Here is a 25,286-nt window from a genome sequence, read left to right on the forward strand (position 1 = left end):
AAAAAAATAAATTAAAAAAGGTAGTCGTAGGCCGCGGTTTTTGTGGCCTCAATTACAGGATACAATCGTATTTTGAGCTTGTTAGTGTTGGTCCCCTAGCACAACAAAATGAACAACTAGTAACGTTAGCAGTTATCTCCACCAGCTGTATCGAGCTGAACTCGATGTAATATCATTAGTCATTTTTAAGTCTGTACAAGCTCATCCTTTAGGTCCAACGATGCGTAAAAAACTATAAATAACATGTTGCACATTTTGCTGAGTGGTCGCCTGGGGCTTGTTTTCCAAGTGAAATCTGGCAACACGGTGAGACGGAGCTAATCGAAAATGTTCGTACTAACAGCGACTGATCGACACACTCAATGTGATTACAATGTCTGACGTGCAATTCAGATTGACAGTTTTAGCATACTGGCTTTAATACCACAGATTCATTGAGATAAGGGATCATTTGTAGTAGAAGCGAGGTTTCTGCAGCCTCGCAGGAAATGTTGGGAAGCCAAGGGATTCAACCTGTCACGCTAGTCTTCAATAACTCCAAGAACTGCTTTCTTCAGCTGTCATCAAACTTCGCCACTCATCTCTGTCTTCATGAGGTTTGTATACAGCTAGCTGCTTTAGAGCATGCCAGTTACTAGTCTACCACAGTACTGTGTGATTCTCTTCCATCAAATGCAAAGTGCTGAAAGTTTTGAATCATGCAACACTTATGTGATATCAGAACCAGATCCTGGAGCTGTCATGGGGTGTTTCTGCACCCGTGTTCCTCAGCTGGATCAGGTCCAGGTCTTCGGGTCCAGAGGACAGAGTTGAGATCAGCAGACAACTGGGAGAGAAACTTGGGCTCAAGGAGGGAGAACAGGTTTGTCACTGTAATCAATTGAAATCAATGGAATCCAAAACTGTTTTGTTTCTTCAGAATATCTTCTTTCTTCTCAAAATGACAAAAAGATTTACAACAAGACAAAACATTCATTAAAATGAACATATTAACTAAACATGAAGATGTTAACTTGTTTTAATTTAGTTTTTGTCTTGCAAAAACTGGATTTATGAAGAAGGCTCATTTTAAAAGTGTGGCAAAAGGAGGAGAACCATTGAAGCAGATGCATGTAATGTGTTGTAGGGGTATCTCCGGCCTTGTCATCAGGTGCAGTCAGTGCAGCAGGTGTTCGTAGAGCCTCTGTCTCCAGATGACTGGGAGATCCTGGTGAGTTCACGATGGCATCATTTACCTCAGTCTTCAGTCTCTAGGAGATGTTAAGCTGATATATTGTGATATATGTCCATTAAAATTGGTGTATGCAAATTTCCAATGTTGTTATATTTTTCATATTCATTTATACAGTATAATTATTATGAGTTATTCTTTATGATTATTTTATTATTACTCCACATTATATTCATATCACTGTTTTATGTTACTTTTATATACTCAAGTATTATACATTTATTCTCTTTTATTGGTATTGATTCCATTTATACTCATATTCCATTGACATAGTATTTTATTTTAGAATCAACATGTAAAGGTACATCTTATGATTATAAATTGTTTATAGGATGATGGAAACTTATTTTCAGCAAAAAAAAAAAAACAAATTGCACGGATGTTTTGCTACATTTGTCTTCTCAGTTTTTCTGGGGACTAAGTGTTCTTTTCCAAGAGCTAGTATGTGCAAAGTGATATTTAAAGATTGCTAAGATCTGCTGTTTTAAAAGGTGTAAAACCACAGTCAAATCTTTATTTTTATCTGATCTTATCTATTGCATTTCATTGTTATGACCAAGCCTTGACTTCAAGCTAATTTAAGTGATGGAAAATATTCATAGATGGAGCATCTGACGTTTATCGATTGGACATAAACATCTTGTGATGTTGTAAGAGGATGTAAGTCTCTAGTATACAGGTGCTGGTCATATAATTAGAATATCATCAAAAAGTTGATTTATTTCACTAATTCCATTCAAAAAGTGAAACTTGTATATTATATTCATTCATTACACACAGACTGATATATTTCAAATGTTTATTTCTTTTAATTTTGATGATTAGAGCTTACAGCTCATGAAAGTCAAAAATCAGTATCTCAAAATATTAGAATATTACTTAAGACCAATACAAAGAAAGGATTTTTAGAAATCTTGGCCAACTGAAAAGTATGAAAATGAAAAGTATGAGCATGTACAGCACTCAATACTTAGTTGGGGCTCCTTTTGCCTGAATTACTGCAGCAATGCGGCGTGGCATGGAGTCGATCAGTCTGTGGCACTGCTCAGGTGTTATGAGAGCCCAGGTTGCTCTGATAGTGGCCTTCAGCTCATCTGCATTGTTGGGTCTGGTGTCTCTCATCTTCCTCTAGACAATACCCCATAGATTCTCTATGGGGTTCAGGTCAGGCGAGTTTGCTGGCCAATCAAGCACAGTAACACTATGGTCATTGAACCAGCTTTTGGTACCTTTGGCAGTGTGGGCAGGTGCCAAGTCTTGCTGGAAAATGAAATCAGCATCTCCATAAAGCTTGTCAACAGAAGGAAGCATGAAGTGCTCTACAATTTCCTGGTAGATGGCTGCGTTGACTGTGGACTTCAGAAAACACAGTGGACCAACACCAGCAGATGACATGGCAGCCCAAATCATCACTGACTGTGCAAACTTCACACTGGACTTCAAGCAACATGGATTCTGTGCCTCCACTCTTCCTTCAGACTCTGGGACCTTGATTTCCAAATGAAATGTAAAATTTACTTTCATCTGAAAAGAGGACTTTGGACCACTGAGCAACAGTCCAGTTCTTTTTCTCCACAGCCCAGGTAAGATGCTTCTGACGTTGTCTCTGGTTCAGAAGTGGCTTGGTAGACCTTTTCCTGAAGACGTCTGAGCGTGGTGACTCTTGATGCACTGACTCCAGCTTCAGTTCTCTCCTTGTGAAGCTCTCACAAGTGTTTGAATCGGCTTTGCTTGACTGTATTCTCAAGCTTGCTGTCATCCCTGTTGCTTGTGCACCTTTTCCTACCCAAATTCTTCCTTCCAGTCAACTTTGCATTTAATATGCTTTGATACAGCACTCTGTAAACAGCCACACCTTTCAGTAATGACCCTCTGTGACTTACCCTCATTGTGGAGGGTGTCAATGTTCGTCTTCTGCTCTAATCATCAAAATTAAAAGAAATAAACATTTGAAATATATCGGTCTGCGTGTAATGAATGAATATAATATACAAGTTTCACTTTTTGAATGGAATCAGTGAAATAAATAAACTTTTTGATGATATTCTAATTATATGACCAGCACCTGTATATTTTAGTCCAATTGGCTTTTCAAAAAGCTTCTTTTATCTTGCTCTTATTACATACTCCAAAGGCCTTTGTCTTTTAACTTCTGAAAATTATTATACTTAGATTTTAGATTACTCTCTTAAAATTTTAGCAGAATGTACTCAGTTTGGATTTTGTATTAATTTTGAATCTTTTCCTTTAATTTTAATTTTCATTATTATCATCTGTAATTATCTGTTATCATTTATGATTTATGATTTTATCTTCAATATATTACAATTTTACTGAAAGACTTCGTCTGCCTGGATCTCTCCATGTTCTACTTGCATCAAAATGCATATAACTAAAAATTCACTGCCACCTTGCATTCATGTCTGGCTCCATTCTGATATGTAACACCCACTCTTTGTGATCCGATCAATTCAAACCTGGATACAAAGTCCCTTCCTACATTTTTTCCTCACTGATCCTGTTTTATTTGAGAATACATACAGTCATGGCCAAAAATATTGGCACCCTTGGTAAATGTGATCAAATAAGGCTGTGAAAATTAATCTGCATTGTTAATCCTTTTGATCTTTTATTAAAAAGATTCACAAAAATCTAACCTTTAATTGGATAATAAGAATTTAAAATGGTGGGAAATATCATTATGAAATAAATGTTTTTTCTCAAATACACGTTGGACACAATTACTGGCACCCCTAGAAATTCTTATGAGTAAAATATCTCTGAAGTATATTCCCATTCATATTCACAATTTTGAGCACTCCAGGGTGATTATGAACATGAAATTATCCAGCCATGGCTTCCTGTTTCACAGAAATATAAATAGGAGGAAAACAAAGCCCAAATTCCTTAATCATCCATCACAATGAGAAAACCAAAGAATATATTTCTGATGTGCAGCAAAAGATAATTGAGCTTCACAAATTAGTGAAGTGGCTTTAAGAAAAGAGCTAGAGCAGTGAAAATTCCAATTTCCACCATCAGGGCAATAATTAAGAATTTCCAATCAACATAAAATGTTACGAAACTGCCTGGAAGAGGACGTGTGTCTATATCGTCCTAATGCATGGTGAGAAGGAGAGTTTGAGTGGCTAAAGACTCTCCAAGGACCACAGCTGGAGAATTGCGGAAAATAGTTGAGTCTCAGGGTCAGAAAACCTTAAAACAAATTGTTAAACAGCACCTACATCACCACATGTTGTTTGGGAGGGTTTCAAGAAAAATTCTCCTAGCTCATCCAAAAACAATTTCCAGCATATTCAGTTATCAGACATGACTGGAACTTCAAATGGGACTCGCTTCTATGGTCAGATGAAACTAAAAAATGAGCTTTTAAGCAGCAAACACTCAAGATGGGTTTGGTGAACACAGGAATTAAAAGTACCCCATGTGTACAATGAAATATACTGCCGTATTTGTGATGTTGTGGGCCTATATTTCTGCTGGAGGTCCTGGACATCTTGTTTAGACGCATGGCATCATGAATTCTATCAAATAGCAACAGATAAAAAAATCAACAAGTGACTGACTCTGTTAGAAATCTTATAATGGGCCGTGTTTGGATCTTCCAACCGTACAATAATCCAAACACAAACCTCAAGAACAACACAAAAATGGGTCACTGAGCACAAAACCAAGCTTCTGCTGGCCATTCCAGTCCTCTGACCTGAACCCGATAGAAAATGAGTAGTGAACCGAAGAGAAGAAGCACCAACATGGAGCTGGGAATCTAAAGGGTCTGGAGTGATTCTGGATGAAGGAATGGTCTCTGATCTCTTGTCAGGTGTTTTCTAACCTCATCGGGCATTATAGGAGAACATTTAGAGCTGTTAAACTGGCAAATGGAGGTTTCAAAAAGTAATGAATAAAAGGGTGCCATTAATGTAGCCAATTTGTATTAGAGAAAAACATTTACAAAAACAAAAACATCCCCCATTTTAAATTCTTATTATCCAATGAAAGGTTAGATTTTTTTGAATTTTTTTAATAAAAGATCAAAAGGATTAACAATGCAGATTAATTTTCACAGCCTTCTTTGACCATATTTACCAAGAGTGCCGATATTTTTGGCCATGACTGTAAGATCACAGAAGTAAAATGGGTTGTGAATGTCTTTTTGGTCTAATATCTGTTTGAACTTTGTTCCAGGAGCTGCACAGCATGGCTCTGGAGCAGCGACTCCTGGATCAAATCCGAGTGGTCTTCAGTGAGGGTGTTTTTCCTGTGTGGGTGGACCAGCACACTGTTATCTATATCAGGATAGGTCAGTCAGCCCTATTTTAAAGGCATGTCATAAAGGAGTTGTTGTTGGGTATGAACTGATCTTTTTACACTAATGATCCTATGTTTTTTAGCATCCCTCTCTCCATCTGTTCCCTTTGGCCGATTGGAGCAGTTCACCGAGCTTGTTGTCACCCCAAAACTACATCCAGGAGGTGAACAACTGCTTCAAACTCGATCAGAAGAGCCAGGCCAATATCTACAACACCAGAACATTGATGTCACGTCTTCCTCCAGCTCAGTCGTCCATCAGGATCCCCTCAGTGATCATCTGGAGAGTCACAATGAAGGCCATTGGGGAGGAATAGCTGATCTGAAAAGCCTTGTTAGATACCTGTTTACAGGAGGATTTGAGCCTGCAAAAGAGAATGTCGCAGTTCCCACAATTCCCACCATCCTGAAAGACTGCATCCTCCGGACCTGTGGAACCCCGCCTAGGTCTGTCAGCCATCTAAGCTCATGTCACGGAGATGTCCATATACTGCCATGGAACCTGCAAGAGAACCGGAATCCAGGGCAGTCTGCACTAACATACGGCAGGCTTTCAAAGATCCTTTCTCCTAAAGAACTCCGGGAGAAGGTCAAGCAGGCCATGGAGAAGAAGAAGATCAGAGACGGACCTCACAAATGGAACAACACAGAGGAAAATAAGGAGAACGTTGTTGTGGTCAGAATGCTTTGTCACAATATAAAAAGGCTGCAGGAGGACCAGAAATTCAATAAATGTGAAGAAATTTACTCTGGGAGAGTTTGGGTAAGTTATTCCATTCAAGTTCTGTTATAATGTTTCATTTAAAATATTCCTTATCACCGTAATTTCTAGGGAGGGGACCTTTTCACCATAGTCATTGTATAACAATGTAATAAAAACACCTTAGCAACCATCTGGCAATGCCCTGTTAAAAATTATTATTATTTTAAAATTATTTTTAATATATTTCTGTTATTATTTCAAAATATTAAATATTTAGAAATGGGTCTGCGCCGATGGCCTTGTGGGGAGTGCGCTGACTTGCCGTTCTGAGTTTGAGTCCCAGTTCACAGACCTTTCCCGATCCCACCCCCTCTCCCTCACCCACTTCACTTCCTGTCGACCTATACTGTCCTGTCTAAATAAAGGCATAAAATGGCAAAAATAAATCCTAAAAAAAAATAATTTAGAAACTCTCCAATATCAGTAGTCTGATCATTTTTACATTAGATTTTGATTACCGTTCTTACCTTATTAATTTAATGACACTCTTATATGTAATCTTTAGCAAATCTATGAACAGAGATACACAAAATCAATACCAATATAATATCAGCCTATATTATATATTTTTTCCATTTATTTGTACCAGTTGAATATACAGTGTGTGTGTGTGTGTGTGTGTGTGTGTGTGTGTTGTGTGTGTATGTATATAAAAAAAATCTAATATAGGCTAATTTGGTATTGATTTTGTGTATGGTAAAAATCTAGTAACATTTTTTGTCGTTGGTGCAGATCCCAAAGGTGCTGCAGAGGCGTTTGAGGATAGACCCTCGATCGGCTGTGAGGATTCAGCCTTTGAAATCAATGCCAAGAGTTGCAGAAGCTGTCATGGTGCAACCGTTAAAACCGTTGGTATGTTTTGCCTTTCAGACTTAATGCTTTATGTTGTCAGATAATGATATTATTGTATTGTAAACTTATTTCCTTTCTGTTTGCAGGCAGAGAGTGAAAAAGAAGAAGATATTCACACTGCATTCCTCAACTGGTTACATGCTCAGAGCCATCAGCCTTTGACCTGTCTGACAGGCCGCACTAACGTCATTCTCTTACCCTGTGCTGAAGGTGTGAGGAAGAACCATCAAAATGTATGTTTTCAATCACATTACTGTTATTGCAGACTAACCTGGGTTTCTCTCTCCTCAGGAAAAGAAGAGTTTGTCTTGACTGTGCTAAAACCAGAGCAACAGCAAGAGGATGAAATGTTCTTTCTATCAACCAGTTTACTAAAGAAAACAAATGTGCAGGTATAAAGTCACATATCATTTTTAGAGATTATTTTTCCTTCTCCTGCCTTCTCAACAAACCAACTCAATCTTTGTTTAGATTGTCAGAGAGCCACATGATTCTGACCACAGCGGCTCTGATAATGATAATGAAGATCCACATCTTGGCTTTCCCTCCCTCAGCTCTCTTGGGTATGCTTGCATTCTTTTCAAAAACTGGAAATATCAATATATTTTTTAATATCCTTAGCAGCAAACAAGATTCACTTTCTGATGAGTTGGTGTGGCCTTTCTTTGTTGTTTGCGATTGTTGAATCTGTTTGCTCAGTGGGGTAGAGGACATCAGCAGCTCGGCTTTCGAGCACATCTCTCACGCTCTAATGGGACGTCCTCTCTCGCGTGAACTGGTCTCCACAGGACGGGGACTGAGGGGCGGAGCTCTGCTCATCACAGGTGCAAAGGTAAACTTCAGACATGTATGTCACAGCACAGTCCTTTCAAAGTAAGATGTGAGATAGTTCTACTTGATATCTCTTGATAAAAGTAATTGTTTTGCAGGTGTTCAATTATCAACAAAGATATTTATTCAAAATCATACATCACAGATCTGTCTCTTCAAATATTTTATAAACAGGTTTTATTATCACATAATGTAGGGAATTGGACTCATTTATGTATTTAACTATTTTAAAAGTCAATCAGCAAATATTGAATAACTGTGTGTCCACACAGTTTAATATTTAAAATATTTAGTTTTTTGTTTGACTTCAAGTGCTGTTTTAAGTCGGAAGACTGAAAGTTGGACTTGGAGTTGAATGGAATGTAGCAATAGCTCCCAAGCACTTGATAACTTTACATTGTAAATTTATTTGGACAATAAGATAACAATCAAATATTATGAAAGTAAAGAATGAATAAATAGATAGTACAAGGTATCTGTGATAAATTTCCTGCATTTCTCCACAGGGCAGTGGAAAATCTTCTCTCTCCAGAGCACTGTGTAGAAAGGCCAGTGAGCAGCTGGATGCCCATGTTCAAGTTGTGGACTGCAAGACACTGAAAGGTACGCAAGAAAATGAGATTGACCTGTTTTGCTGTGCATTCCAATTTAACATGCAAGATTTTTGTCTTTTATTTACATCAAATTTCTTATGAATGAAATTCCTAGGTAAGAGAGCAGACACAATCAGACAGAGGCTGGAAGAGGTTTTTGAGCAGGCAGTCTGGAGACAGCCCTCGATGGTACTGCTGGATGACCTTGATCACGTGACCGGTGCCGCAACCTCACCTGAGCACGAGCATGGGCCAGAGGCAGTACTGCGGCAACACATCGCACAGAGTAAGTCATCATAACAGACATGCCTGACTCTTCATCAGGTATCTCTGTGAGGAACCATCTGATTGACAACTTCGCTCTGCATGTTCTCCTCAGGTCTGAGGGATTTGGTGGATGAGATGGTGGTGCGATCCAGTCTCGTAGCTCTGATGGTCACAGCACAGAGTGAACATGCTCTTCATCAGACTCTGACTGCGGTGCAGGGTTCACACTTCTTCCAGAGTTTCTGCAAGATCCAAACACCAGATCAGGTGGGTTTATGGAACTGCGATCTAGGGCATGGTTTGGGTAAAAAATTCAATGTTGTGTGTGTTTTTTTGATAGTTTTTTTTATTTAAGTACAGAAAAGCTCTTGGTTTGATGTGTTTGGGATATTTTTTAAATGGGTTTATAATTTTGGGATTATATATCAATATGACTTTAAACTTCAATAATAATGTCAGTAATATTATAATAACAATAATAATCATTATTATGATTATTTTTAAATGAAAACAAGAAATATGACTATTGTAATATTTCACTGTAAAATAAAAAGGATTTAAGAAAAAATATATAATAACAACAACAATAATAAAAGCAATCATTTTAAACTTTAAAGGGGTCGTGACATAATCAAATTTGTAATCAAATTTGCCTTGATCTTTTGACATATAAGAGGTCTTTGTACCATTAAAACATCCTGCAAGTTTCATAGCTCCTCATTATAAACAAAGCATTTATTTAATTAAGCTCCTAAAACGGCTCATTTTGGATCTGAGGTGCCAAGGTGCACCTGGGCACAAACATTTGAACATTTGCACAACACTCGTTGTTCCCAGGTACAATGATCACTTTTTTAAAATAGGAAGTTACTGATTTTGCTAGTGGATTTGTTTTGTTTGTGATGTTTCTGTTATTAAATTCTTGCCAGGATAAGTTGCATTGTTGACCAGACTTTATGCCTATAGTCAAAAGTCTGACTCCACAAGACTAGTTTTACAACCCGAATTCCGGAAATGTTGGGATGTTTTTTTAAATTTGAATAAAATGAAAACTAAAAGACTTTCAAATCACATGAGCCAATATTTTATTCACAATAGAACATAGAAAACATAACAAATGTTTTAACGGAGAAATTTTACACTTTTATCCACTAAATGAGCTCATTTCAAATTTGATGCCTGCTACAGGTCTCCAAAAAGTTGGCACTGGGACAACAAAGGGTTGAAAAAGCAAGACATTTTGAAAAGATTCAGCTGGGAGAACATCTAGCAACTAATTAAGTTAATTGACATCAGGTCTATAACATGATTAGCTATAAAAGGGATGTCTTAGAGAGGCAGAGTCTCTCAGCAGTAAAGATGGACAGAGGCTCTCCAATCTGTGAAAGAGTGCAGAAAAAGATTGTGCAATACTTTAAAAACAACATTCCTCAACGTCAAATTGCAAAAGCTTTGCAAATCTCATCATCTACAGTGTATAACATCATCAAAAGATTCAGAGAAACTGGAGAAATCTCTGTGTGTAAGGGACAAGGCTGAAGACCTTTGTTGGATACCCGTGGTCTTTGGGCCCTCAGACGACACTGCATCACTTATCGGCATGATTCTGTCATTGACATTACTAAATGGGCCCAGGAATACTTTCAGAAACCACTGTTGGTAAACACAATCTGCCGTGCCATCTGCAGATGCAAACTAAAGATGCAAAAAGGAAGCCATATGTGAACATGGTCCAGAAGCGCCGTTGTGTCCTGTGGGCCAAGGCCAAGTGTTTCAAAGTGGAAAAATGTTCTAAATTTGACATTCTTGTTGGAAATCACGGACGCTGTGTCCTCCAGGCTAAAGAGGAGGGACACCTTCCAGCATGTTATCAGCGTTCAGTTCAAAAGTCTGCATTTCTGATGGTATGGGGGTGCATAAGTGCATACGGTATGGGCAGCTTGCATGTTTTGGAAGGCACAATGAATGCTGAAAGGTATATAAAGGTTTTAGAGCAACATATGCTCCCCTCCAGACGACGTCTATTTCAGGGAATGCCTTGTGTATTTCAGCAGGACAATGCAAAACCACATACTGCAGCTATTACGACAGCATGGCTTCATAGTAGAAGAGTCCGGGTGCTGAATTGGCCTGCCTGCAGTCCAGATCTTTCACCTATAGAGAACATTTGGTGCATCATTAAATGAAAAACATGTCAAAGACGACCACGAACTCTTCAGCAGCTGGAAACTTATATCAGGCAAGAATGGGACCAAATTCCAACACCAAAACTCCAGAAACTCATAACCTCGATGCTCAGACATCTTCAAACTGTTTTGAAAAGAAGAGGAGATGCTATACCATGGTAAACATGCCCCCATCCCAACTATTTTGAGACCTGTAGCAGGCATCAAATTTGAAATGAGCTCATTTTGTGCCTAAAATTGTAAAATTTCTCTTTTTCTCATTATCTATGTTCTACTGAGAATAAAATATTGGCTCATGTGATTTGAAATTCTTTTAGTTTTCATTTTATTCAAATTTAAAAAAACATCTGAACATTTCCGGAATTTGGGTTGTATTCTTGCTTGGTGTTTTATTTCCCCACAGAAAATAGCGACTGTAATATTATGGTTTCTCTTTATAGGCTCAGAGGGTTGAGATTTTAAGGTCTTTAATAGCCAAAAAGAACTTCCAGGACTGTCAAACTACTCTTGACCTAGACAGTGTTGCCAGAGAAACAGAAGGATTCATGCCACAAGACCTGAACCTGCTGCTCGAAAGGGCCATCCATGCCAACACTCTACACAGCAGGAACAATGGCAGCTCTGAAGGCGAGTGTTTAATCTAGTTATATCTTTCTAGGATTCAGCTGTTTTGCTGAAATCTAAGCTTTCTGCTTTCACAGATCTGAACTATAAGGACTTCAGACAGGCCCTTCAGGGCTTCACCCCACCCTCCCTTTGGGGGGCTCAGCTGCAGACTCCCAGCGGGGCCGGCATGGAGCGTATCGGGGGACTTCATCAGGCACGTCAGCTCCTGATGGACATCATACTGCTTCCAGCTAAGGTACAGCTGCCCCTGTGCACAATATGTCCATTTTAGTGGAAGACTAGCTTTCCCAAACTAAAAAAAAATCCAATATATGTGCAAGAACAGTTATCATAACAACTGGGAAAGTCAAGGAAATTCATTAGTCAAAAACTGTGTGTTGGAAGTAACGATCTGTTTTGTCCAGTACCCGCTGCTCTTCTCTAGTCTGCCCATGCGTCAGTGCTCTGGGGTGCTGCTCTATGGAGCTCCTGGCACAGGCAAGACGCTACTGGCTGGAGCTGTAGCCAAAGAGAGCGGCATGAACTTCATCAGCATCAAGGTATAGAGAACATATAGAGAATGTGTGTGTGTACTGAAATCAAAATAATGTATAAATATATAATTTATAGTTATTTATATTTATGTATTGTGATGCCATATGTGTTTCTCCAGGGTCCTGAACTCCTCAGCAAGTATATTGGTGCCAGTGAGCAGGCAGTTAGAGATGTGTTTCAGAGGTCTGTCCAAAGGCACAGTCTGTTTTGTGTGATATATAGTAGCAGTTCACTAGAGTCGTCATTGAATGTTTGTCTGTGTTGCTGCAGGGCTCAACAAGCTAAACCTTGCATACTGTTCTTTGATGAGTTTGACTCTCTGGCCCCTCGAAGGGGTCATGACAACACAGGGGTCACTGACCGTGTGGTTAATCAGCTGCTTACTCAGCTGGATGGAGTGGAAGGACTGACAGGTACATCAAATGCTCACACATATACCTGAGTTTTACAGCAACAGCTAGAGGTTCTTCTGTTTTGACCTGCTTCATGGTCTCAGTTTGTTGATCTGTGTGCAAGTGGGTGGTTGACATATAACACGTCCATGGACTTTTTTTTCCCTATCAACAGCAGATTTTAAGTTAAGGTTTATGTAATGTTAGTCTCGTATGCTCACCAAAGCTACATTTATTTGATAAAAAATACAGTAAAAACAGTTAGATTTGTTAAATATTATTACATTTAAAATAACTGTTTTATATGTTAAAATGTAATTTATTTCTGTGATGACGAAGCTGATTTTTTTTTTTTCAGCAGCCATTAATCCAGTCTTCAGTGTCACATATTTTGCTACTTAATATTTTTGTGTAAATTATGAAACCTTTTTGATGAATAATCAAAAGAATTCAAAAGAACACCATTTATTTGAAATAGTAAAACTTTTTTTGCAATGTTACAAAAAAAATCTGTCACTTAAACAATTTAATGCTTCTTTGCAGAATAAAAGTTTTAATATATATATTTTTTAAATTAACTGACCCCAAACTTTTTGAACGGTAGCGTATGTATGATAAGGTAGTAATAAAATGTAGTAATATAAAACCTGTATAATTATGTTACAGTTAGGCAAAAAATATATATAAAGCATGTCTCACCACTCTGTTGTGTAGTGTTCATTCGGCAACAATTTTGAGAAGTTTCATACATAGTTTGTTGCTTTTAATATAGATGTGGCAATTGCTTATAGCAACATCACTATCTGTATCAGTAAGAAAGATTAACCTAAAGTTGATCATTTATATTGCTAAATTAATACATCTAATTCTAAATTTAAAAAAAACAACAATTCTTTTGCCAAGCATTTCCTTAAAAACATCAGACTGAGACCTAGAGCAAAGCCAGTTATCTGGAGTGCATTTTTTGATCTTTAAAAGATTGCATTGTATTTGTGAGATATCTGAAATCACTACATAGTTTCTTATTTTTAGGGGTGTATGTGTTGGCTGCCACCAGTCGTCCTGACCTGATTGATCCTGCTCTTTTGAGACCCGGGCGACTGGACAAGTCTCTCTACTGCCCTCCTCCTGATCGGGTCAGCATGGTGTCTGGCATTTATCAGCTTAACCTCTTTATACCTGTAACACATACAGTATCAATTTAATAATATACATCTGTCCTTCAGGAGGCCCGGCTGGAGATCATGAAGGCTTTGTCTCATTCTGTGCCACTGGCTGCAGATGTGGACTTGGAGCAGATTGCTGTGGCAACAGAGCTGTTCACTGGAGCTGACCTAAAGGCCCTTCTCTATAACGCTCAGCTAGAGGCGATCCACAGCAGCCTGGGGCCCAACCTTCTGCATGTGTGTTACACACAAACTCAAACATGCACACATTCCGATAAAACCCTAACCCCAAGATTAGTAGCTAACCTATATGGATTTTTCAGTGGCTGATGCCCATATCTAAAGATCAGCAGCCAATGGTCAAAATATACACTACAGTTCAAAAGATTGGGTTGGGTATTTCACAAATGTATTCGAAAAAAATACAATAAAAACAGTAATATTTTGAAATATTGCCATTCAAAATAACTGTTTTCTATTTGAATATATTTTAAAATGTAATTCATTTCTATGATGGCAAAGCTGAATTTTCAGCTTAGTACATCAGTGGTACATTTTTAGCTTGCATGTGAAGCAGACTCTCTCTGTGTTTTATAGGATCTGGGCTCGGGGTCAGACAGTGATGTCAGCCTCTCCTCCCTGATCTTCCTGAACCATAGCAGCGGGTCAGATGACTCAGCTGGGGAGGGAGACGCAGGGCTGGAGCACTCTATGGTTCTGCTGGACCCCAGTGAACTCCCACCTGAGGACCCACGCCACAACATCTGGCGCCTTTACTTCGGAAGCTCCTTTGAGTCTGAACTGGACAACCAGTCTCTGTCTGAACTGGTGGGACACTAAATTTCCAAATGGACTTCTAATGGATTATTATTTACAATTATGTATAAGTGTTACAATATTTCAAATGTCTTCTTAATGTAATTGATTATATGATTTAACACTTTTTGAGCTGCTTATGAGACCGTCATGTTCTGTTTGCTCTGCTCCCAGAATTCCCAGTGCCTGTCTGGACCCAATTCAACGGCCCCCGACCTGACAGGGGCATCAGTGAGGGATCCAAACTCATGTCATGCCCCAGTTTTTATGTCCTGTCTGCAGGACGGCTTTCAGGAACTGACACATGAGCATTCAGAACGCCTCAGAGCAGAAGTCAACACGGTTAAGAACAGTTACCGCAGAAACCCGGTCAGTTACCTTTCTCATCCATCCATCCATTTTTTTATATATCAAATTTCCTATGTATCCATTGTTACATCTATCTAGTCTTTTCATCCATCTGCTGTTACAGTATATACATCAAGTTTTTCCATCCACCTGCTGTTATATCCAGTTTTCTCATTGCTATATTCCATTCATCAATCAATCAATCCAGTTTTGTCATTCATTGTTCTTCTAATTTTTCCATCCATACATGCATCTAGTCCATCCATCCATTGATGTATCCCTCTAGTTTTCTCATCCGCCCATCCATACATGCATACACCTATCCATCCATCCATGCATATACCTATCCATCCATCCATGCATGGATACACCCATACACCTATCTATCCATCCATCCATCCATCCATGGATATACCTATCCATCCATCCATGCATACACCCATACACCTATCCATCCATCCATCCATCATGCATATACCTATCCATCCATCCATGCATACACCCATACACCTATCCATCCATGCATACACCTATCCATCCATCCATCCATGCATACACCTATCCATCCATCCATGCATACACCTATCCATCCATCCATCCATGCATACACCCATCCATCCATGCATACACCTATCCATCCATCCATCCATGCATACACCTATCCATCCATCCATCCATCCATGCATACACCTATCCATCCATCCATGCATACACCATCCATCCATCCATGCATACACTATCCATCCATCCATGCATACACCATCCATCCATCCATCCATCCATGCATACACCCATCCATCCATCCATCCATGCATACACCCATCCATCCATCCATCCATCCATGCATATACCCATACACCTATCCATCCATGCATACACCTATCCATCCATCCATCCATGCATACACCCATACACCTATCCATCCATCCATCTAGCTATTACATGCATACACCCATCCATCCATCCATGTATATGTGCCTCTAAATTTACCTTGCATTCATCCATCGATTGCTACATCTCTCTAGTTTTCCCATCAATACATGCATATATCCATCCACACATTGCTAGTATAGTATCCCTATAGTTTTTCCATCCATCCACCAGAGGACTGTGTTAGAGCGTGTAGCAATGTATAGTGACTGTTGCTACTCAGTAGATGAGATCTGCTGTTCTTCTGTGTTTATAGGAGGAATCATCTCTCGTGCAGACTGGCCCCAGTAAGCCTGGCTCTGTCATATGCCAAACTCACCTGATCTCCGCTTTGGCTAACACTCGAGCATCTGTCAGCAGAGAAGACTGGAGGAGATACACTGAACTGTGAGTTACACATTTCCCTATTCACACTTCTGTTCATTTATTCACATAAATCACCTGAAATATAGTGTAACCACAGTCACACCACTGCATTGCTGAATCACATATTTGTGTTGGTTTTCTCCTTCTTTTATGCAGATATGAGTCTTACGGAGCCTCAAAGGAAGGCAAGTCTCAGAGCACTGCTTCGTTTAAAGCAGGTCAGCGGGTGACATTGGCTTAATGAGAGCCTTGCATAAATTAATACAGCTCAGGGCATTAAGAAGGTGAAATATTTTTTTTGCTGAGATTCTTGTGTGTGATACGATCAACAAAGGTTTGTATCACATATTCTTGGTTTTTCCACTTCTCTTGCAAATGCATACTTAAGTAGAGGAATGTATCAAGATTTGATTTGAATTCAGTCACACTGAACAACTTATTTAAATATAATTATAAAGTTAATCAAGTGACGTGTTTGCTAAATTTGCTTAGCGGCTGTAAACAATATAATGTAAAAAAAAAAAAAAAAAAAAACAGATGTGTATACATTAAATATGTAATTAACTTTTTAATAAATGACAATTCTTCTGTGAATTATGATGCCTGTTTCATTTCTCCAGTGCCTCTGATACATTGCACAAAAACATGACACAGTATAACTGAAAATGGTATCTGAAAGTAAATACCAATAGATTTGCATTTTTAATTTTTTTTATTTATGTTTATCTACTGTTGTTGCTGTTTGTCTAGCATCCTCATGAAGTGATACTTACCATAACCTGCAGGTGGCAGTATATTCCTACTATCCAAAAGCCAATTTGGTGTGTTGCAAAGTCCTCTATGGATACTTCTCAATCTGTATTCAAAGACCTCTGTGTCCTTCTCTTTGTAGAAGAGAAGAATCTTCTATTTCATCAGCCATAACGGCCTCCGGCTTATTCTGTGGATAACTGACATCTGTAGACCCCCAGAATCTGAGTTCTCCCAAATTGTTTTTTCAATTTTTTTCATAGTCTTCAGTTCCCCTTAGCACATGCCCTGGAGCTACAGCTGTCTCTGCACCTTTGATTACCATTAACTTTTCCAGCACATTCTCAGTTTTGTCCTCATGTGAGCTGAATTTCCTTCTCGCACATCACTGAGCTGAATTCAGAGTTGCCATAAGACACACCACGGCCTACACATATACGGCCTGATGCAGCACTTTCTGCTGAGTTAAATATAGCAGCCTTTGTTCTGGCCCCTGCTGTTAGTATTGTATGGGCTTGCGCTAAGGACCACGGGAGCACGGAAGACCCATTCAACCAAATCTCAGCCAAAACAGAAAGAAAACAAGTGACATCATGAGACTAGAATAGAATAAGTCTCAGTACTGGCACCGTAAGAGAGCTGTGGACTAAAAGGAGAGAAGCAAAATTTGCCTTTTGTGGCAGGAGGGTTGTGGGCCTATTTTTCTACCCTCAGCAGTTCCCTGACCTCTGAATTTTAACACAGGCTTTGAAACAAATGCCCAGTACAGTCTTAAGGGAGATCTTGTGCAAAACAAGAGTGCGAAGAGATTCATTTTCAGAAGTACGTCTTAGATTTATAAAATAAGGCCCTCTGGGAAACGATATTAAACGACTGGTTCACCAATAATTGTAAATTCTGTCATCATTTACTTACCCTCATGTCGTTTCAAACCCAAGCATGTCTGAGAATGTCTTTTAGATGACAGTGAATTATTGAAGTATTGACGTTAATCCTCAAAAGTGTTGCAAAATTAGTAGTAGTGCATTAGCTTTATGTCAGTATCGAGTGAGCTGTTAGCTTTTATTGATAGTAAATTGAACTCCAGGACCGGATTAGACTAATTTATTCCTCCGGTTATGGTTTCGGAACTGACTCAGTGAAAAAACATGACTCTAATGAGCCGTTCGTTCATAAATGTGACCCTGCACCACAAAATCAGTCTTAAGTAGCACAGGTATATTTGTAGCAGTAGCCAACAACAAAACATTGTATGGGTCAAAATGATACTAAATTAGGACTACATTAAATCTAAATAGTTTTGCATTTTTTTAACTTTTTAAAATGCAAATTGTATGGCATATATGCTTATTTATTATGTATATATTTATGATTAATATAAATGATAAATTAATAAATAGGGTCTAACATTAATTATAATCTATTAATTCTTCTGTCTAATGATGTCTAAAAATATAATAATTATGTCTATCGAGCTCTAACAGACTATCCAAATTTTAATAAAACAATAGGGTTATGTCTTTAGAAGCACAGATATGTCTGTCACTTTAAGGGTATGGTTCACCCAAAAATGAAAATTCTGTCATAATTTACCCAGGTTGTTCAAAACCTGCAAGTTCTTTCTTCTGAAGAACACAAAAGAAGATACTTTGAAGAATGTGGGTAACTAAACAGCTGCTGGTCCTCAGTAACTTCAAAAAATACTATCAGAGTCATTGGGGACCAGAAACTGTTTGGTTACCCACATACTTCAAAGTATTTTCTTTTATGTTCAACAAAAGAAAGTAATTATTACAGGTTTGGAACAGCTTGTGGGAGTGTAAACGATAACAAAATTTTCATTCTGGTTGAACTATCCCTTTAAGTCAGACAGTCCACGGCGAATGGTTCTCTGCAAACTGCGCGTTCATCATTAGTTACAGGACAGACGCACTGATAACTTCCCCGTTCAGCTCTACATCTTCTTGAGAGTCTTGTGTTCAAAGGGCGGACGTCCGGCGACTCCGTCATCGCCATGGAAACAAAGACGCCAAGATGAGCTTCTCTTCTTATGAAATTGATTTCATTATAATTTCTATTAGCATTATAAACGGTGCAAAATACTTATTTGTTGATTCAGCTTGTTGGCCTTTGTATGATACGGACGCATCATTTTACCTTTAAATACGGGACGATTCCGTATTTTAAGGGACGGGTGGCAACCCTAAGTTCACGAGTCATGTGGACATTTACAACTTTAATATTGCTTTTATTGGTGATTTTTCTTTCTGAGGCTTCAGTCACCACTTGTTGAAATAGTATGAAAATGACATTTTAAAATATATTATTATTAATCTTTATCCATCAAAGACAAAGTCAGATTGGCTTTGGGACAACGCCAGTAAATAACGGTAAGTAATTTTCATTTTTGGATGCAAATTTTTATTTAGAAAATCATAGAGCCATTCATTTAGAGGCAATTGTAAAGTCACTGTGAACTGTATCAGCCCTTAGTCACTTAAACTGCAGTCGTTCCTTGTTCTCTATATGAGCCGCCGTGTGAAGTTACATAAGTTCATCTACTATACATACTATATACTATAGTATGTTACCTGTGTAGTCTGAGGCGCGGCTCGTCAGGCCGGTTAGCTCAGTTGGTTAGAGCGTGGTGCTAATAACGCCAAGGTCGCGGGTTCGATCCCCGTACGGGCCACACTGCTTTTTGACGATTTATGTGTAAATACATTTACAAGAACAACGTTCAAAGTTCAAATCTTAATGTTACCCTCTATATTTTTTGTCTGTGTCTCAAATTGGAACAGGATTTTTGAAGAAATTTGAAAGCCATTGAGACCAGAGAAAGTTAAAAAGTGATAAGTAATAGTGATAGTCAGTAGCTCATGAAATACAGTAGTCAACATTTTAAGTGGATCAAAAAAAGTTAATCAAAGTTGTACTAAGACAAGAACGCATTTTGGTTTTAGGTTTTAGGACAACTTTGATGAAAGGTTTTGATTCACTTCAAATGTTGACTAGTGTATATTCTCATGATACCATGTCCTATTTGTCTGTGAAAGAAGGCTTCCCCTAAATTGCCATGATAGTTCACTGCCCATTGACAGTCCTGGCATTCATTTTTTTTTTTTTTTTTATTGTAAATTAGTCTATCAAGTTAAATACACAAGCAGACATTTTAACTTTCAACCCCATTCTCACAAACCTGGGATTTAAGACATTTCCATCTAAATCATCCATCCATCCTTTCTTTGTCAATGTTAGTAGCTTTATAAAAAAAAAAAAAATCTGTCTACAACACCAGTATTCCTGAGACTTATCTTTAGTGTTGCAGAACCTGCTGCATGACACAGACTTTCCAATAAAGCTGCCAATTGAGGGCCTTTTAAGAAGACAACAAAATTTAGTTGTCCACTTGCACAGGTGTTCGTCCAAGCCTTCCACTTCTCCCTCTGTCCTGGTTAAATCCATGGAAGTAATGCACACATTCATGGAACAGTCTTCATCTCTCAGCAGAGAGTAGAACAATTGAGAATCATTTAGGCCTAATTGTTGCCATTTTTTAAAACCAAAATTGAACAAACGATATGCAAGTGTAAAAGTGTGAATAAACAGTTTTTTTTTTTTTTTTTTAATTGAACATTTTGTGAAGTAGCATTAAAATGATGTTTTGAGTGAAATGCTACTTTGTTTTTGAAAGAAAAAGATACTGTTGTTAACACTGTCTTCAGAGAGACAGCATTGTTCAAATGTTCAGTGAAACAAACTTATTCTTTTCAGCACTCTTAGGAATGTAGGATTCAAAATAAATTCACGTGGGATAATTTCCGCATATAATGTGGGATCATCTTGCGGCATCATTTCTACTCAATGACCTGCAACAGCTAGAGCAAATTTATTTGCTGTGCTTTGTCAAGCATGCACCCTCTGTAAGAGAGAAAAGATTATTGTCTATGTTTGAAGGATGTTAAGTACAAAGGTTTTATGCTCTAGCTTTAATAAGAGATGCCTACTTTAAAATGCAATTGCTAAGGGGTAAGATTCAATTGAATTCTTAGCAACTGAATCTTCAGATGAATTGCTAAGATTCAAAAAACTGATCAGATTCAAGAATGTAACCTTTCTAGATGTTTAAAGACAACATGTGCTTGTAACCTAAATTGCATGTTAAAGGGATACTCCACCCCAAAATGAAAATTTTGTCATGAATCACTTAACCCCATGTCGTTCCAACCCCTTAATCTCTTCGTTCGTCCTCGGAACACAATTTAAGATATTTTGGATGAAAACCGGGAGGTTTGTGACTGTCCCATTGACTGCCAAGTAAATTACACTGTCAAGGCACAGAAAAGTATAAAAAAACATCGCCAAAATAGTCCATCTGCCATCAGTGGTTCAATCTGAATTTTAATAAGCGACGAGAATACTTTTTGTACACAAAGAAAATAAAAATAACGACATTTATTCAACAATTCCTCTTTGTCTCTGTGTCAGCATAGCGCCATTTTGAAGAGCATCCGATGGACGCAAAGTGCGCACGCTGTTCTCTGTCAACAGTAACGCATGGATACGTATTGTACGTTTATTTACGTACGTGCCTTGAAAGTGTAATTTACTTGGCAGTCAATGGGACAGTCACAAACCTCCCGGTTTTCATCCAAAATATCTTAAATTGTGTTCCGAGGACGAACGGAGCTTTTAAGGGGTTGGAACGACATGGGGGTAAGTGATTAATGACAAAATTTTCATTTTGGGGTGGAGTATCCCTTTAACACATACCTGTAGGTGAATTGTTGAGGTTGAAACTGCCATCAGGTGTTTCAGGAGGTAGTGATGGCAGTGAGGAGGAAGGCACTATAAATGCTGGAGTTACACACCAGCAGACTGCAGATTATTGCCACCCTGGCCCTGTTATTACCACACAGAGCTGTAAAGAACACTCTGGGACGCCCTGGGTCAGCTCAGAGTCAATCATTTGAGCTAGAAGGCTGCAATGGCCAGTGTTTTTGTTTGTGGGTAGCAATCCGCTTTATAATAGGAGAGGGAAAAGGGTATACATGTCTTCTGGATACCACTACTCATTGACGGTGGTTCCCACAAGATCATAAAGAATATTTTAAGCAAAATATACAATACATAGTATATATAAATAAGGAGTGTCCAGTCCTGGTACTGGAGGGCCACCTTCCAGCAGAGTTTAGCTCTGAACATACTTAAACCAGCTAATCAAGGTCTTCAGGAAAAGTGTAAAGTGTTTTGGAGCAGGATTGGATACCAAAAGATTATTAGGTAACAAAGACCACATAATAAAGAAATGATTAAACAAAAAACTGAACTGGAGTCAATCTTTAATGTAAACAGCAGGATGTTGCGTTCTTAAACCTATAACAAACAAGAGGGGTGAAAAAAAAAAAAATCATAAATCATAATACCCACAATCTTAAATTAAATTAATCATGAAAGTTCTAATGAAATTTGACGGCCCTGAAAATAAAATTCCTTAATAAACATACACAAAATGTATAATACTGACTACTTGGCAGCAATCACGAATATCACAAAAGTTTATACCAGCTTACAAAAACAGAAGCTCAATATTGCTTTGGAATGTTACAGCAGTCTGCCATGAGTCTGGTTGATGTCAAGTGAAGGAAAGAGCTATATCTTACACGCCTGCGTTATAGTCAGACAATGATAACAATGTATGCGCAAAGCAGGTATGGTTTAAGACAAAAGAGGCAACCTCTTGCATGAAGCTGCCTATTTAATTTAACAGTCTACAGTAGAAGAGGCATGAATGGGATACTTGGAGAAATCATTAAGAACAAACTTGGACTTTGCTAGCAATATAGCTGCCGCTTGTTGGAGTGAGAAACATACTACAGTGAGTGCTACATGCCACAATCCCCTTACACTTTTTGCACACTCTACAGGGAGCATCCCACTCCGAACAGCCATAAATTATGATGGGACAAAAATTCTTGACACATAACCATTTTTAAGCAAGAGCAGGTGGGCTGTGTGAGGAATGTAACCATTCAAAGAGATGTCAGAAAATGACTGCGACAGGACTAGAGTGGTTTAGGACCTGAGGACCAGTTTGTGGTGGTGGTTCTTCAACCACACCAGATGGTTCATAGGCCTTGCAAGCCAAGTCCATTAAGTTCAGCAAATCCATTGTGATGAGGCGCACTATAGAGCCAAGTTTTAGCAGGAAAGAGATGTCTGTTTTTTCTTTTCTGTAACTTTTTGTAAAAGTCCTTCTTCCAGTATGCATTTAGGAAAAATCAGTCAGTCCAGTGAAAGGAGATTAGTTGCAGTCATAAACAAAGTCATAATTGCTCGGCTCTTTGGGGATCGGGGGAGGAACTTCAGGGATTTGGATGTTCTCCAGGTCCAGGAGGCGGAGCTTCATCTCCATGTTGAGAAGAGTGTCCATGTCTGAGCGAGTGAACTCACTGGTCATCTCCTTCCCCAGCAGTGCATTCAGCCCATCTGTCCACACGCAGTACTGAAAATTGGCCAGAAAACATGACATTAAACCACAGCATGCACAAAGTCCGAATCACACCAAAGAGGGACAACAACTACAACTTTGCAGCTTGCGGTTGGCATTTGCTCACCTCATGCTTATCAGGGGCAATGAAGTTTAGATACTCATCAGATTCGTAGAGGACAGAGAAAGCCAGCTCCAGCACCTCCTAAAGAAGGAAAGAGAATTGACACCGTCTGTCAAATGCTAATGGGGCTGCTGTGTTTGTGTGCCTCCTATTGCGTGACTTTTGCAGATCTTCTCCGAACATATTACAACAGCAGATGGTCCAATCTGGTGTGTGTGTGTGTATGTATACGGGCCTCTCCTGCCGGGCACCAAGAGACAGCAGTAGGATGATCAGCACAGGAAGTGCATCGATGCTTGAAGTAACAAAATACTTCAATTTCATTGACAACAACATTGAAAATACATGGGGTAGCTGTCAGGCAAAGTATCCAGTGCAACTGCATCTGGTAACAACCCTTTCAAAATTATGGACATGCAAGCAAAAAGTCACCAATTCAAGTAAATTCAATTCAATTGGCCAACAAACTAATTCTCTCTGTGGCACATTTGAAATGTCTAAAACCCAGAACACTTTTCAGACCACCTGGCCTGTCTATAGACCTGTTTAGGATGGTAAATAAGATAAAGCACAGAAAAGGATGTATTTTGTGACAAAAATTTAGTTTACCACAGGCATTACTGGTGCAGTGCTTCTCAGCCTTTACAGAATCTGCCCTCACATCATCTCTAATTGTCTTATTTGGGTCAACTAACCTAAAAAATCAGGATGAAATTGGATCATCCAAATGGCTTAAAGGATCATTGGATGAGAGCTACATCATCACATCCAAAATGAGAGCAGACAAACATTTCTGACCCCTCACATTCTGCCCACAGCATCTTCCCACTATTCCGTGCAGAGATGAGATTAGAGACAATCGACACAATAGAAACAGAACAGTCTCTTCTTCTGCAGTTGATGAGGGAAGTGATTTTGCAAGTCAATTTCCTATTAAAGGGTTAGTTCACCCAAAAATGAAAATTAGCCTGTTATTTACTCACCCTCAAGCCATCCTAGGTGTATATGACTTTCTTCTTTCAGACGAATCCAATTGGAGTTATATAAAAAAAATTGTCCAGGCACTTCTAAGCTCTATCATAGCAGTCAGCGGGTGTTTCTGTTACACAGTCCAAAACACGTAAAATAAACTGTGCGCATCCAAAATAAAATGTGCCTCACACAGCTCTGGGGGGTGAATAAAGGCCTCCTGTAGCGAATCCATGCGTTTTTGTAAGACAAATATCCACATTTCAAATGTAATAAACACTTTTCTCTCACTTCATCTAACTGTGGTACGTGGAAGCAGTCCAGGCAGATGCGTTGTGTGATTAGTAGGGTTGGGTACCGTTCACATTTTAACCGGTACGGTACTGGTATTGGTACCGGTACCCAACGGTACCTTGTTTCGGTACTTTACTCTCTGTGTAATAACAAAAACATTTATTTCAGTGAAAAATTAAGTCCAAAACTCACAATTTCAACATTTTGAACAATAGGGCCCTACAATTTTTTCCTTTTTTTTTTTTTTTTTCCAGAAATTCTTGTGCGCGTTTTATTTTTCCTGATAATCAAATGAAGGCATGAAACATTTATTTATTTTTAATCAAATGAAAATGAAACCCTTTTATTTTTTGGCATACAAACAGAGGTTTACTGTTAATATTAATACATGGTAGAACAATTGTGTGAATATTCCTTTAAAATTTTTA

General features: G+C 38.6%; 2 protein-coding genes and 1 non-coding gene across 8 annotated transcripts in view; 2 read left to right on the top strand and 1 right to left on the bottom strand.

Moving 5' to 3' along the window:
* The first annotated feature begins 105 nt into the window (after nucleotides 1-105).
* Nucleotides 106-16,765, top strand: pex1 (peroxisomal biogenesis factor 1). Its single transcript, XM_058754353.1, has 24 exons — nucleotides 106-596; nucleotides 722-862; nucleotides 1,127-1,210; nucleotides 5,438-5,552; nucleotides 5,644-6,323; nucleotides 7,056-7,175; nucleotides 7,262-7,385; nucleotides 7,467-7,567; nucleotides 7,647-7,738; nucleotides 7,875-8,007; nucleotides 8,513-8,609; nucleotides 8,715-8,885; nucleotides 8,979-9,133; nucleotides 11,493-11,679; nucleotides 11,754-11,914; nucleotides 12,084-12,218; nucleotides 12,332-12,396; nucleotides 12,484-12,626; nucleotides 13,638-13,741; nucleotides 13,832-14,008; nucleotides 14,369-14,599; nucleotides 14,762-14,956; nucleotides 16,122-16,252; nucleotides 16,388-16,765. Exons 1-24 carry the CDS (start codon nucleotides 489-491, stop codon nucleotides 16,470-16,472), a joined length of 3,735 nt encoding a protein of 1,244 aa, XP_058610336.1. The 5' UTR covers nucleotides 106-488; the 3' UTR covers nucleotides 16,473-16,765.
* Nucleotides 16,766-19,599: 2,834 nt separating this feature from the next.
* Nucleotides 19,600-19,673, top strand: trnai-aau (transfer RNA isoleucine (anticodon AAU)). The gene has a single exon. It is a non-coding gene; the product is annotated as a tRNA-Ile (tRNA).
* A 2,633-nt stretch (nucleotides 19,674-22,306) lies between these two features.
* elmo1 (engulfment and cell motility 1 (ced-12 homolog, C. elegans)) overlaps nucleotides 22,307-25,286 on the bottom strand; it is a 93,890-nt gene continuing 90,910 nt past the window's right edge. For all 6 annotated transcript variants that reach the window (XM_058753012.1, XM_058753014.1, XM_058753011.1 and 3 more), the window contains 2 exons: nucleotides 23,599-23,676; nucleotides 22,307-23,486 (listed from right to left, as the gene is read on the bottom strand). In XM_058753012.1, coding sequence (XP_058608995.1) covers nucleotides 23,286-23,486; nucleotides 23,599-23,676 — 279 coding nt within the window. In that variant the 3' untranslated portion in view covers nucleotides 22,307-23,285. The remainder of the gene's footprint in view (nucleotides 23,487-23,598; nucleotides 23,677-25,286) is intronic.

This window comes from Onychostoma macrolepis, chromosome 19 (assembly GCF_012432095.1).
Source record: "Onychostoma macrolepis isolate SWU-2019 chromosome 19, ASM1243209v1, whole genome shotgun sequence".
Lineage (NCBI taxonomy): Eukaryota > Metazoa > Chordata > Actinopteri > Cypriniformes > Cyprinidae > Onychostoma > Onychostoma macrolepis.